This window comes from Eublepharis macularius, chromosome 1 (genome assembly GCF_028583425.1).
Source record: "Eublepharis macularius isolate TG4126 chromosome 1, MPM_Emac_v1.0, whole genome shotgun sequence".
Lineage (NCBI taxonomy): Eukaryota > Metazoa > Chordata > Lepidosauria > Squamata > Eublepharidae > Eublepharis > Eublepharis macularius.
In genome coordinates this window covers 33,260,393-33,275,236 of record NC_072790.1, presented here as the reverse complement: position 1 = coordinate 33,275,236, position 14,844 = coordinate 33,260,393, and the positions used below count along the sequence as shown (strand labels likewise).

Genomic DNA, 14,844 nt, shown 5'->3' with positions numbered 1-14,844 from the left:
AGTAATGAAGTTTATAGTGATAACTGCTTTGAATATCCTCATTTTCAAAGCTGGCATAAAAGGAGAAAACTATTTACATTCAAATTATGATTTTTAGAAAAGAGGTCTTCCGTCTTTTAGATCCAGGACCATCTTTAACCACAGCTCACAACATGGGACCCATCTTTAATTTTTTCTGATACATTTTACTTTTTCTCTATTTACCTATCTGTATTTTTTCTATGTCTCTTTTGCCCATATTTCTCCAACCCGCCTCTCTCTCCCTCCCCAGAAATGCTTGTAGCTTGTAATCCACCAAATTAAACTGATTTTAGGACATTTGTGTTTAAATAAAGTTGTCCTAGAAACTGCAGTTTAAAATTCAGTGGCCCTTTATCTTAAACATGCTGAAACCACATAGTTTGTGAGCCAGAGCAGAAATCAGTATCAGGTAAGGTAGCAAATGCTAATTCCTGTGTCTTTGAAAGGCACAAATATATGGATTATGTTTGCACGTTATAACCGTTTTGAGTCATAAAAGTTTTACATCATCATCAAGATGGCTGAAGAGCAATTTTTAAAATGTATGCTGTAGTATCTTTGTGGTCAATTTTTAATTTTAAAACTATCGAGAAAAGCCAGTCAGATCTGCAAATAAATTCTACTGATGCTTGCATTAGCTTAACTGTTTCACAGTGTTAACTGTAGAACAAGAAAAAGTCTATTATTTCTTTTACCCAATTACTGCATGAATTCTGCAGGGCTTAGTATTGTCACCAATGTTATTGAACGACTGTGTTGTAAGATATAGAGTTTTGGAATGGGTTGTCATCAATGTGCTGATGACACCCAAATATACATTGCATTAAGTAAGCATCCAGACATAGCCTTCTCTGTGTTAGAACAGCATTTGGAGATTGTAGTTGAGGAAGAAAATTCTGAAGTTTAATCCTAATAAGACAGAAGTGATGCTGATTGGGAATGCTAAGATTATGGAAGGAGTTATGCAACTGTCCTTGGATGGTGTGCTCTGTCATTAACAGACTCAGTTAAGAGCTTGGGAGTTTTGTTGGAGCTTCTGTTGGAAAAACCAGTAAACCGAGTAGCAAAAGTGCTTTTTTCAACTTCATATGACCTGGATATTGTCCCCTTTTTAAAATTCACCTGACATAGCCATGGTTGTGCAAACTACAATGACCTCACAACTGGACTACTGTAACGTGGGGCTGCCCTTGAAGACTGTGGTGAAACTACAGAACTTGGCATCTAGACTCTTGATGGTTAATATTTTTTAAGATATTACCTGAAGATTAAGATTGTTACATAGCCTGCCATTTTGCCTCTGTGCTTTATTTGAGGTTCTGGTGTGTAAACCATTAAAGCCCTTCATGACCTGGTACCCTCATATCTGCAGGACCACCTCCATCCACATGTGTCCACAAGGCAGTTTCATTTATCAAATCAGGGATTATTAGTAGGTCCTTCACTCTGGTCAGTGAGAATTCTACTTGCTTGGGCTCATGCTTTCTTGATGGCGTCAAACGTCAGGAACTACAATGCCAAGACCACGGCAATACAGCCCGGAAAACCCACAACAACCATTTCTTGATGGCTGTTGTTCTGCAGGCTTCCCAAAGATATGAGGGAATCAGTTTTAATAGATGTAAGCTACCCTGAGTACTTGTTGATGGGAAGAAAAGCTGAATATAAGGATTTCAAGTAAAGAAAACTTCAACGGAGACTTATTAGATGAGATTTGTAGATAACCTTCTCAGCTGCTGAATTTTGTCAGGTGGTACAGAGTTTTCAGCTACAGGTTAACATTTGGCCCTCATGCACATATCTAGGTATTCTTCTAGCAATTCAGATGTCTTCTAATTGCCCTTACTCCATCAGTGCTGCAAGAAACTTGCTCCATCAGTGCTGCAAACAGTGTCTACACTGGAGACACATTCCACCCCCCAGTTCTTTAGCAGTTGCAGCTTATGGAGTGATCCATCACTGTTTTCAAGCAAAGTTCCCAGAGGGTGAGCTATGCATAATTTTGGCAAATTACCTAATAAAGTTTATTGGTTTTGAGTACAACTTGCTTAGCTTTGCTGCAATGGAATGTCATCTTCCTCTTGAAGTTGGAAACCATTTTACAGTTACGTTTTGGCCTGAACATCGGCAAGTTCATTCTGAACACACATTCTTGAAATTCTGGCCTGCTTCTTCATGTGGTAGGATAAACATTTTGGCAACATCTGGGATCAGGAAAGGGCTGGGTTCACTGGAAGAATTCATAGAAGTTGCTGAAGCAGGTCTTTCCCCACCTCCTTCTTTCTCAAATAGTCTTTTGGTTTGACCTAAAACTTCTCTCTGAGAATCAGGAGAGCATCACAAGCAAAATGTGAGCCACAGCATGTGGGTGCAAGTGGGGGGGGGGGAGTAATTGAAGCAATAATGAGCAATCAAATGATGTAACTTGCTGTTCAGGGCCTGGTTTTCTTTTACAAGTTCAGGAGATGAGCCGTGATCAAGATACAAAAACACTTTTCTTTCATCATTAAGTAATACATGCAGCATTCCAAGAAAATGATTTTGAGATCGTTTTAGGCGGGTAGCTGTGTTGGTCTGCAGCAGAATAACTGCTGATTTTGAGATGTCAGAGTGATGTTCTTCTGGCACCTTTTACCATGTTAACACAATAAAAGTTCCTGAATTCAATGACTCAGGGTCAGATCAGTCATACATATCACTTGAAGCCTGAGATCATTGGAAGTCCTTATAAACTAAAGGACACACAGGACTGAAAATACTAAGTTCGGCAGTGTACAAGGGTTCTTCTAAAACTTTTGCCATCTTTATTATTACTTAATCTACAATATCTTCTGCAGCTTGGGGATTTGAGCTGACACACATTTTGGATTTGTTGCCTCATTACAGCAGTGGATAATACAGTCCGTACAGAGTTGATTCTATGGTAGTATACATCTTTCATGTGGTGGATCCATTGTCACCACATATATTTGTTTGTTATTTCTCTTGTGAAAGAATAACCACAATTAAGAATACTATTATTACTATTATACTATTACTATTATACTATTATTACTATTATTATTTTTGTCAATTACGGTTACAGCTAAAATGAGAAAAGATTGTTTCAGCCATTTTGACATAAAACTTTTAAGCGACAACTAGCTATGTGAAAACATAATCCATATACAAATATATGTCAGAAAAACAAAATGAGATTTTGCTACCTTACATGATACGTGAATTTTCAGCTCTTGGCCCATGGACTAACATGTACAATTTTCCTTCTGACTTTCAGGCATAAGAAATCCAATGGTAATTACAGCTTGGGTGCTTTAAAGCAGAGACTCTCAAAGTTTTTTGCCAACCTCCTCTTTAACACAGGTTGGTGTATGAGGTAATCAATTTAACTATCATTTGAAAACAAGATTCCCCCTTCTCAGGCAAACTATTAAGTGACAGTTATGAATGATGTTTTAAAGCATTTAAAATTTTCTTCAATAGGAACACTACTGAAAGGCTTAAATTTTGGCTTTTAATAGTGATCAGTTTTAATTTATACTTGAAGATCTATTGGCTAGTGTTGCTGAGACTGAGTGAAGTCATTGTCAATGCATTCATTTTCACAAAGTAACTCCAAACCCAAATGTATCAAATGCACTGAACAGTTCTTGCAGTGATAACACGATCCATCCTCCTTGACAGCAAGCCCTTTTACTGGAGCAGCAACGCATTCACCAGCTGAGAAATTACCAAGCATCCATGGAAGCTGCTGGTATCCCTGTGTCCTTTGGAGGGCATCGGCCACTTTCTCGTGCCCAATCCTCACCTGCTTCTGCAAACTTTCCCATGTCAGTACAGGAGCCACCCTGCAAACCCCAATTCACAACAGGTACAGTCAAGAACTATTTTCACAGTATTAAATGTCCCCATAAATTCAGTTGGTTGCATTTTTACAGCACAGTTCTATGGTCTCACTCATCACATCACTCATAGGCAGATACACATTCAGTGCAATGCCCCCAGCTATCTGAAGGACTGTCCATTAACAGCCATACTCCAGGGATCCCTGCACATGCAAGCTTAAACCTTTTGTCACACAGACTGCTGAGGGCAATTCTGATAGGTGAACACAAAAGGATGGGCAGTCCATGGACATCACCTAGCCACCTCTACATCTCAGCAAATAGGGGTGGTCTTTCCCAGGCAAGGATTCAGGTCTCACTGTGGGAACAAGAATTTGGGAAGGAAAAGGAACTTTCTGCAAATAAAGGGGATCATAGACACTATGATAAGTAACAAGAGAAAATATACTGGCACATTCTCACAAAGCATCCATGCCATCTTTTCCATCGCTCATTGAGAAAGAAGCAGACAGTAGTTGTTAAGAGTTCTAGTCTTTCCAGTGGGCAAAGGTGCAATAAGGCAAAACTCACCTTTTGGTGCTGAAGGTAGGCCTGAAATTCACTTTGGCACTTTAATAGAGCATCCCACTATCATGCAGCCAAAGGACACGCTGGAAAATTAGATATCAAATCTCTTATAAGCACTAGTAATAATGGGGGGTGGCTGTGAGACGTTGCAGCAGTTAAACTTTGAGGCATGGACTTCCCCCTTCTTCCTTGCATTCCCATGTAGATTGCATTGTGATTTCATATCCTGTTGGAGGACAAAGTAGAGGGTCCTGTTGGGTGCGTGTTCAGATTACTTGTAAAGGTTCTGAAAAAAACTTAAGGTGTCAGAACAACCTCAGAGGTCATCTAGTCCAACCCGCTGTTCCATGCAGGAATAGGCAATCATATCCACCACAGATGGCTATGCAGACTCTTGTTAAACTTCTGTAGTGAAGCAAAGACCACCACTTTTTCATGATTTTTATCAGTGTGGGCTTATTGTGCAAAATGCTCCCTTTTTTGCTTAATATCATCAAGGTGTGTGTTCTGTATATGCACAATATGAGGTCAGAGAAATGTAGCCCCATGCCATACATCCTGCCATCTGATATATGGTGTAGTTGTGAAGACTCTCATATCCTAAACAAGTGTCATTGTGAATGATGCCCACTTTCCAGTCTGACCCAAGTTTCATCTGGGGAAGCCAAAGTGTAAGCATCTTCTACATTCTTATGCTAATATGAGCTTCTGGCTGTGAATTTTCTAGCAAATGAGTTCAACGACTGAACATACCGTGTTTGGCTGTCCTAAATAGAAATGAACCAATCACCCAATCTGTTCATCTACCTATGAACAACTCAAACAGGTGTCAAATATAAGCTGCCTCCCAGACATCTCAGTGAGTCCCTGCTTTGACAGATCCAGTGAGAAGTTTAGAGATCAAAAGTTTCACTCTAGGCTGATAAGAGCTGCAATACTTCTGTTCTCCACCTTGCTCCCAAACTTCTATCTATGTCCCAGAAAGGCTGGAATGTAGGCCTCTTTTTTCCTTCCCCCCACCAAACTGTCGGCTTGAATTGCAGAGAAAAGGAGTGGTTTGCTCTTGTTTTCTGTAGCCCGGGCAGTCAGTTTTGGGTGGAATTGTAAGAAAGATCACTCCCCCCCCCAGCAGCTAGTCTGTGCTGTTGAGAACCAGAGAGATCAGGTCTTGTATTGTTTTTTCTGTTCTCCAGGTCACATGCTGACAGTTCAAGATCAGCTGTGGGCTTCTGATATCCAGCTTGGCAATGGAATCAGCTGGGCTTCTGATGACCTCCTCCCCCTCGATTCCGTTGAATTTAGAAGAACCCAACTTCCAGCTAATTGTCACAATCAGCTAGGAGTTGGTTCTGGATTTTCAGTTGCGGTGCTTTCCTTGGCCCCAGCAAGGCTGAAACACAGCAACATTTCCCTAGCAGGAGATCAGAATCCAGCTCCCGGCTGATCCCCCAACCACTGGAAAATAGAAGTATAGAAACATAATGCTGGAGGATACCCCAAGGGTCATCTAAACCAACCTCCTGCACAATGCAGGAAATTCTCAACTATCTCCACACCTCACTCCCTGAGTAGCCACTGCTCTATGCCCAGAGGAAGGCAACAAATAAACAAACACACAAAAACAATCTCCAGCCAATCTGACCTGGAGAAAAATTCCTTCCTGACCCAAGAGTGGTGATCAGCATTACCCTGGGCATATAAGAAGGGGCCACAAGAGCCAATCACTGGCTCATCCCTTCCTGCCATCCCTCTCACTGCCTAAGTTCATACTGAGTCATGGAATCAGCATTGCTATCAGATGGCCATTTAGCCTCTGCTTAAAAACCTCCAAGGAAGGAGAGCCACCACCTGCTGAGGAAGCCTTTTTCACTGAGGAATGGCTGTAACTGTCAGGAAGTTCTTCCTAATGTTTAGCCAAAAAGCTTTCTGGTTTAATTTTAACCCATTGGATGTGGACCAACCCTCTGGGGCAACAGAAAACAACTCTGCTCCAACTTCTATGTGACAGCCTTCAAATACTTGAAGAGGGCTACAATATCACTTCTCAGTCACCTCTGTGGGCTAAACATATCCAGCTCTTTCAGCCTTTCCTCATAAGATTTGGTCTCCAGACCCCTTACCATCTTCGTTGCCCTCCTTTGGACGCATTCCCACTTGTCACCATGCTTCTTAAACTGTGTCCAAAAGTGAACACAGTATTCTAAGTGAGATCTAACCAGAGCAGAATAAAGTGATACCATCTCTTTGCATGATCTGGACTGTATACTTCTGTTGATACAGCCTAAAATCGCATTTGCCCTTTTAGCTACCACATCACACTGCTGACTTATATTCAGTGCATGTTCTTCTAAGACTAAATCCTCTTCACATGTACTACTGCCAAGTCATCCTGATGGCTGCTAGTAGACTTTTCTTGGTAACAGGCACAAACAGGTTGCATGTCGCCAAACAGTTCATTGATTGAGAGCTGCTGTAGCATAGTGGTTAAGTGGTTGGATTAAGAGTCAGTACTCTACTGGTTTAAATCCCACCACTGTCAGGAGCTCAGCAGGTGGCTTGGGTTAGCCACTCCTCTCAGCCCCAGCTACGTAGCTGTATTGTGGGTATAATAATCACACTGACTATGTCCATTGCTCTGAGTGGGCTCTAATCTGTCTAGAGGAGCAGTAAACACACTGTTGTTGTTATATGATGATCACTACTGGTGAAGAAGGTGTGAGCCAAATTTGCTGCTATTCCTTAGTTTTAACACCTGGTTTGAAAGGATGTTACACAATAAGACTAACTAACTGATCATTTAACAAGTGATGAGGCTGCTAGGCTATTTTTGAGAAGCACTGAGATCTGAAATGTGCTAAAATCAGAGCTAGCTTTTATTAGGGGGAATAGCTAATGCACTAATAATAGCAGTCATAAAGCAACTGTGCCAAATATTAGACTGCCCGTATTAAGATGCAAAGTTTCCAAATACCCAGACTCACAAAATGTGCAACTTGTACCACTCAAGAAGGGGAGGGAGGCAAGAGAATACAGAATTAGAACAAGACAGTAAAATAAAAGTTAAAAGGAAAGATAACTCTCTGAACGTATTCCAAATACAGATAATCAAGAGAAGAGTCCCAAATGTCTGGATACTCAATAATCAAAAACAGTGAATGAAGATAATTTCAGGAAGATAGCTGTGTTGGTCTGCAGTAGAATAGCAGGTTTTGAGTCCAATGGCACCTTAGAGACCAAGATTTTCAGAGTATAAGCTTTTGAGAGCCAAAGCTCCCTCCTTCAGAAGGTGCCACTGGACTCAAATCCTGCTGTAAAATGAAGAAGAGGAGGGAAGGTTCTGTGTGATGTCATGGCAGGCAGGGCTTAAGCTGCTATAAAGACGCTGAGGGTTTGTAGCACATCAAGCATTTTTTAGGGATAGATTTTGGTTAGAGTTATAGGGCTTAGGCTTGAATGATAGGCAAAAGATACCTTTCTTTCCCCAGGCTTAGAGAAATAGGGAAGTCAGTTCCATGGATTTACCTCATTTTCTCTGCCAACCATGCACACGCAGTAGCTGTCGGGAACAACATTTTAATGGTCTGCAAGGATTTGGCTTGGGACCACAGCACGGGGGGGGGGGGGGCTTCTGCCTTTACTCCCAGTGCCATTTTCTCAAGCCATAGTAGCCCCCGGGAAGAGTTATTAACCTCATTCTGGAGCTGCACATGTACAGTAAACTGCTGGGAAACATGGACTTGACTCCTTAGAAAATGCATCGTGTAGCTGGCCCTCATTCTAGCCAGCTTCACAGGATGGTGGTTATGGTGATAAAGAATGAAGTAAGCTGCTTTGGACCCCCATCAGGGAGAAAAGTAGGATCTAAATATCTGAATAAAAATTAAATTTAGATGAACTAACATGCATGCTCCGTGATTTGTGGAAGGCAGGGAGGAAAATCCCAGATCTTGGGAATGTTCTCATATAAGAAAATGTAGGTAAGGTGAGGAGATAGAGTGCTGGAGTCAGCCTTAGTTACTTCATTGAGTGATGAGAGTTGGAAGCAACCTTGAACAAACCAGCGTTGGGTTATGTGAAGGGGAAGTTTTTTAGTCCCAAAATGTAATTGTGAACCTGTTAATGCAGTAGGATCCTCTTTTCATTGAAGTGCTCCTAGATTAATTTCTGATAGTTTCTAAAAAATGATCTGTAACTAGGCACTAGGGAAATGCTGGTTTCTCTCATGATCTGCCATTGTTTCCTGGTAAATCTGTGGGAATAGTCCCAGGATTTGTGAACTCCTTTTTTCTCGCCTTCCAATAATCAGAAAGCATACCTGTTAGTTCATTCATTCATTCGTTTATTTGATTGTGTCATTTACGTCCAATCCAGCCTTTTCTCTGCTGGCTTTCAGCCTTTGTCCTAAAAACAGTCTGAAACTCCTTTTCAGAACTTCATGTAGAAGGCACAATTCCATGGTTTCAGTTCCTTAATGGGTGTTCTGGCTGGGAATTTTACGATTCTGTAGGTGATCTGTGGTTACTATAGAGTTTAAGATTCTTCCAACAGCCAGTCCTCAACACAACCCTATTCTAGGCCCACACCAGCATTGGTATCAATATAATGTGACACCAACATCAGCAAGCATGTCTTCAGGACACACTGGTGTGGAAGACTTTGTTGTTATCTTAAGCCTCTCCAACCAGCACTTTAGGATTGCTGTTGTAGTTATTTTGTAAGTCACTGCATTTGCAAGAAATTTGTCCACTTATTCTTCCTGTTTCTTTAAAAAAACACAGAGATATTTCATCTGCTACTGTAATTGTATGTAAATTAAACATACTTTCATGGAATTAGATTCCATTAAAATAAATTGAATTTTACTCATATAATTGTGTGAGACAAGATTCTTTGATACCAATTATTTTTCAGACACATCTTTGAATCTCATTTTTTCCCTTCTTTAATTTAATTTTACTTTTAAATTCTTGTATTCTTACTTTGTTGTATGTTGACACGGAATCTTTTTTTTTTTACTTTAATTTTCTAATGCGTTTAACCAACTTTTAAAAACCCATCCATCTGTCTTTTAGCCAACCAACTTTTAGAAGATTGATTTTTCATTCGATTATACAGTTAGGTCGTGTCAATGCATATAATAATTGTATAATTTGAAGTGATCTTTTCTTTTCTAATGTAGGCCTTGTGTATGACACCTTGATGCTGAAGCACCAGTGTACCTGTGGAAACACAAACAGTCACCCAGAGCATGCAGGGAGAATCCAAAGCATTTGGTCTCGGCTCCAGGAGACAGGTCTTCGTAGCAAGTGTGAGGTAACACATGGCCTGTTGTTAGAAATAGGGGAGGGCAAAATGTTCTTGTGCTTTGGGGAGAATCTAGTCGAAAGAGGTGGTGAAATGAGCAAGAGATGTCATTCATAAAATTCTGAACTGTATAATTTTTGAGAGATCACATTTGAATGCTTTTCTACACTGACAGTCCCTGCAAATAAAAATCTTGCACAGCAGGGGAAAGCTGTTTAGATCCTTCCCCTCCAGTATGTTTAATTGTTATACGCAGGTGGTTTTTACATGAACGTGCATTCAAAAATAGCATCCCACCCTGTTCAGTGTCAGCTGATCAGCAAACTCTGCCTGTTCCAGCACATCTTTTGGCTTTTTATCTTTTGACTGTGTGGAGAAATACTTTTTTTTTTTTGTAGGTTTGGACTGTATCAAAATCTTCAGTCCTACTTTTAAAAGTCTTTCTTAACTGAGAACAGGCAGGAGGTAGGAGGGAAAGCCACATGCTTTCTGAGCAACACCCAGCCTGGGACTTCGATCATGCCCCACTGGGCAGGTGCCCAGTTTAGATTTTCTGCTAAAAGCTGGCCCTTCCCGGTGTGTGGGGACAGGGGTGAAGCAGGGATTTGGGGGACTAAAATGCCAGAGAGGAATCCTCCTGAAGCCTTCAGGAAAAGCCTCCCTGACCTTCTCCTTTTACTGGTCCAGTGGGTGGGCAAAAGGAGAGCAAAAGCTCCTCTGAGGGTTGGGAGGAAATGGGTAGGTAGCAGGTGCCGGGCAGAAACGTGGCCTGCCCCAGGTTAATCCCCAGACACCTCATGAGGGCATGAAGGGACGGTGCTGCCAGGTCAGTGGGGCTGTTCTGCCACAGAGAGTAAAAACGGATCCTTCGCAGATAGCTGCAAGAGCTCTTTGTGTGCTTCAGACTTACCTTCCTTTGGGAAACATAGCCAGCATTTCCACTGAAAATTCATTTTTCCTGTTGTAAGCATAACCCATTGAACTGCTCATGGAAGTGATTGGGTCCTTCTAAACTCATCTAATTCATAATATTCCTATTTAATTCCCACCTTACTCTCAAGCATGCTTTCATATACTGCTACTAATTCACCCTTTATTAAGCTTGGTAGGTATTTCACATTACCATCTTTTACTACCCCCACTGCTTTTGACTCTCCAGAATAACTGGTTGGTTGCAGTGTGTGTGACAGGATGGTGGACTAGATGGACCACTGGTCTGATCCAGCAGGGTTTTTACAGACCTGATGTTGCACAACATAAACGTGAAATTGGAGCTACCTGAGAGAGCCTCACCACCCACATTTCCCCAGATGGGACAGAGATTATTCATCATTTTTCTTATTTACTTAGAACATTTATACTCCACCTCTCCTGCAACCTGCCTGTGGAAGCTTATAAAACAAAAATAAGGGGAAGGGCTTTGCACAAATGAGGTGCCAATCCTAATTAAAACCCTGTCTCTGGTTGCCACCTGCCTCACCTCTGAAGGCAGGGGTACAGAGAGCTGGGCTTGTGAGGCAGATCCTAACTGGTGGGCTGGACGGTATGGGAGCAGGTGGTCCTTTAAGTACCCAAATTCCAAGCCATTTAAAGGTAAGAGCCAGCGCTTTGAATTGTACCTGGAAACAAACAGGCAGCCAGTGTAGATCTTGCAGCACTGGAATGGTATGGTCCAGAACAATAGGATAAGAATTCCCTGTGGAAAACAATAATTCACCAATAAATTTAATGGATCTATACTGAATAGATGTGAATTATTGTTTTTGTTTATCTATGGGGCCTCTGAATACGTGACTCCCGAATATAGCTTAGCTGCTGCATTTTAGATGAGCTAAATTTTCTGGACTGTTTTCATGGGGCAGCGCCATATAAAGAGCATTACTGTAATCTAACCTGGATGTAATCAGAGTATGGATCATTGTGGCTGTGCTTTTAAAGGAATGATCATAACTGACATCAGCTGAAGCTGATAAAAGGCAGTATGCCCCTCAGGAGAGATCTGGGCCTGTAGACAAGGATCCAGTAACACCCCAAAACTACAAACTTGCTCCTTTGGGGGCAGTGCAACCCCATCCAGGATATGCTAGGTCCTCAGTCCTTGAGCAGCTTTGTTATTGACTAGTAGCATTTCAGTCTCACCTGGATTGAGCTTCAGTTAATTCTCTGATGTGATGTTAGTCCTGTTGCTTCACTTTGGCTCTGAACTGAACTGCACACCCCTACAGGGAACCTCCAAAGCACATTGCCCTCCCACTCCCAACTCAACCAATCCCCAGAGTGATACCCAGAAATGGAATGTTGGCCACCAGGCAGCAGTAGTTCAGGTCAGCGGGGGTCCAGAGATGCCTTCTTCAGGAGGAGTTGCACAACCACCTCTTTCAAGGCAGTTAGATCTATATCTTCCTGCATACTCATTCAACCAGTGCAGCCCAGATTGATACCAACCGTCATGAAGAGCTGAGTGTAGACATGGTGGCTCACAAACGTCTGAGCAGCTTGACTACTTCATCAGACCTCCCCAACGCAGCCAGCATCTTCCCATCTCTCTATTCACAGATAATAAAAATATTGTGTAGTTAGTTTTATGAATAAACATTCCAGATTTTAACCTGAAGCTATAGAGGTCTTTCAAAATAATGCCAGTCAATTTGCCTGAAAATTAAGTTTCTGACCAATTCTTGTATTTTCTTGTGCCCTTGTGGCTCATATGCAAATGTAATTTAATTCCTTTAATTTCTCCTGCAGTGTATCCGTGGAAGAAAAGCAACTCTAGAAGAGCTGCAGACTGTTCATTCAGAAGCTCATGCATTGCTTTATGGTACCAATCCTCTGAACAGGCAGAAGTTGGACAGCAAGAAGCTGTTAGGTACAGAAAGGAATTCAGTGTTCTCTATGCAGTTTGAAATGCCGATATATAAGCTTCATTGATGATCTGTTATTTTCTATCTGGGTTATAATCCATAATTCTACATTCTCTAAATTCTATAATCTAAAATTCTACATTCCATGAGCACATAAGCTACTAGCAGGAGCATGCTTTTTGATGCTCACAAGCTTACTTGAAAAATGCTACCCCAAGCCCTCTGTACTTACACAACAGAGTGCTTGTTTAGATCTTTCACATCCTGTGTTTGCAAGGAACCCCAGTTTGAACCAAGCACCCCAACAAACACCCCCCCCAGAAGAAGAACAAACAACACCTGACCAAACTTCTATACTAACAGAAAACAACCCAGAAAAAAAATATCAACCAAACTTCTGTTAAGAAAGCCCAATAACAGGGGAAAACAGCCTCCCCGCCCCCAGAAGAATAAGTGAATTTAATAAAACGAACAAGAACTAGTCCAAACACATTATCCACAACAAGATAAAACAACCCCCAGAAGAACAAGTAGAAAAATGAACAGTAAATATAACCAACTTCAAAAGCCAGAAACCACCAGGCCAACCCCCCTCCCCCCAAAGAGAGAAAAAATCCAGTGTCTACAACTCTCAAACCAGGCGGCAGCCAGGAATCCACTCCACTCATTGGGCAGCAGGATCCAGGTACAGTCTGAAGCAGGCCAGGAGAGAAAGCCAGCAGCAGCAAGCAGGCAGTCCCTCTCAGTCTCCAGGCCAGAGCAAAATGGAGGGTGATTGAGGCAAGCCTCTTAATGTAACTCTTTGCAACGGTTTTCAAAAAGCACTCTCTTCCTTGAGAATCCCTTTGGTGAGAGAAGGAGAGCTGCTACAAGGATTGGCCCACACTCACACTCCCCCACCCTTCTCCCCCCAGTGTAAAAAGGCAGAAAGCAGCAAAGGAACAGTGCTGCTGTGCTTCCCGAATTTTACTGAATAAATTCGGTAAACTTAAACTCGGTATTTCCAAATGAATTTGGTAATATAGATTTAAGTTCAGTCATGGCAAATTTTGCCAAATCAAGTAAAATTCTGTAGTTTTTACCGAATACCAAACCCGAATTGCACATCCCTTATCTGTGTTATTAGAGTATTGTTGAAGGAAGTAGAAAAGCTAGTATAATGGTAAAAAAATACAATGGCAACAATTAATTGTTCAACTACAGGAGTTATTCTTTAAATGCTATGTATTTTCATCTGTTACCAAATCATACTTTAAGAATGTACCCCTAGCCTATGGGGATTATTATCTGGGAAAACATGAAGTATTATCAAGAATAGGAACTCCTATGTTAGAGAATCTTATCTGGAAGTTGGGGAAATAAATTTTTCCCACCAATATAGAGAAAGGATTTTCTTGATATGAATTGATTTGTAATATACCATTCTGAGCCAAATGGAGCGCCAGTTCAAATGTTACCAAATTGGTGTTGTGGCTTGTGAAAATGATGTGATGTAATTGGGGCTGGGGGTGGTGGCAGTCAAAATTGAAGAATGTAGGGAATTTATAAATTAGGGTGCTGGTATAAGCAAGAGCAGAGATATTTTATTATACATACAACTCTTGCAGAGCCATCCTAAAACCATTACATCCTTGTAAGATACATACTTTGGTAGATTTAGAAGCGCTTTAACTCTACTTAGGTTTGCACTGTGACATTTCATGACTGGATCACTTTCGTCAGTAGCAGACTTTAAGATTCAGTATTTTCAGTTACAGGTTTTAAAAATAGTATGTAACTTAGTTCTAAATCCTTAGAATTAGTAATTTCAATGACATCTGCTTTGCCTTTTGTAGGTTCTTTAACATCAATGTTTGTCAGACTCCCTTGTGGTGGCATTGGCGTAAGTATTGTCACACATGTAAATAATGTTGTGTTTATCTTAAGTATTGCAACAGACTGGCAAATATATATAATATGTGATCTACTGTCTGTTTTAGGGCATGAGATTGGATTCAGTAATCAACAGACACAAGGATAATGGGTCTTTCCTGCATTCCTATCCCCCAGCAATCCTTTCCAGCCTTAGGAAAGTTTATTTCTGAGGTTGTAGGATCCACAACTACTAATAGCCATGCAGATCACAAAACTGTAGTAGAGAGGGCAAAGGGAACGAAGGGGTGTCTCTTCTGTCATTGGAATTACACTTTTCTGAGGTTTGAAAGGGCTGCTCTGGGGAGAAGAATGCAGGAAAGATCTAGAAGTGA

General features: G+C 41.2%; 1 protein-coding gene across 1 annotated transcript in view; it reads left to right on the top strand.

Annotated features, from left to right (window-relative positions):
* The window catches only part of HDAC4 (histone deacetylase 4), a 173,261-nt gene that overhangs the window by 106,916 nt on the left and 51,501 nt on the right, over positions 1 to 14,844 (top strand). Inside the window, exons 14-17 of the mRNA XM_054970213.1 lie at positions 3,706 to 3,892; positions 9,613 to 9,746; positions 12,483 to 12,603; positions 14,434 to 14,480. Of these exons, the coding sequence (XP_054826188.1) occupies positions 3,706 to 3,892; positions 9,613 to 9,746; positions 12,483 to 12,603; positions 14,434 to 14,480 (489 nt within the window). The remainder of the gene's footprint in view (positions 1 to 3,705; positions 3,893 to 9,612; positions 9,747 to 12,482; positions 12,604 to 14,433; positions 14,481 to 14,844) is intronic.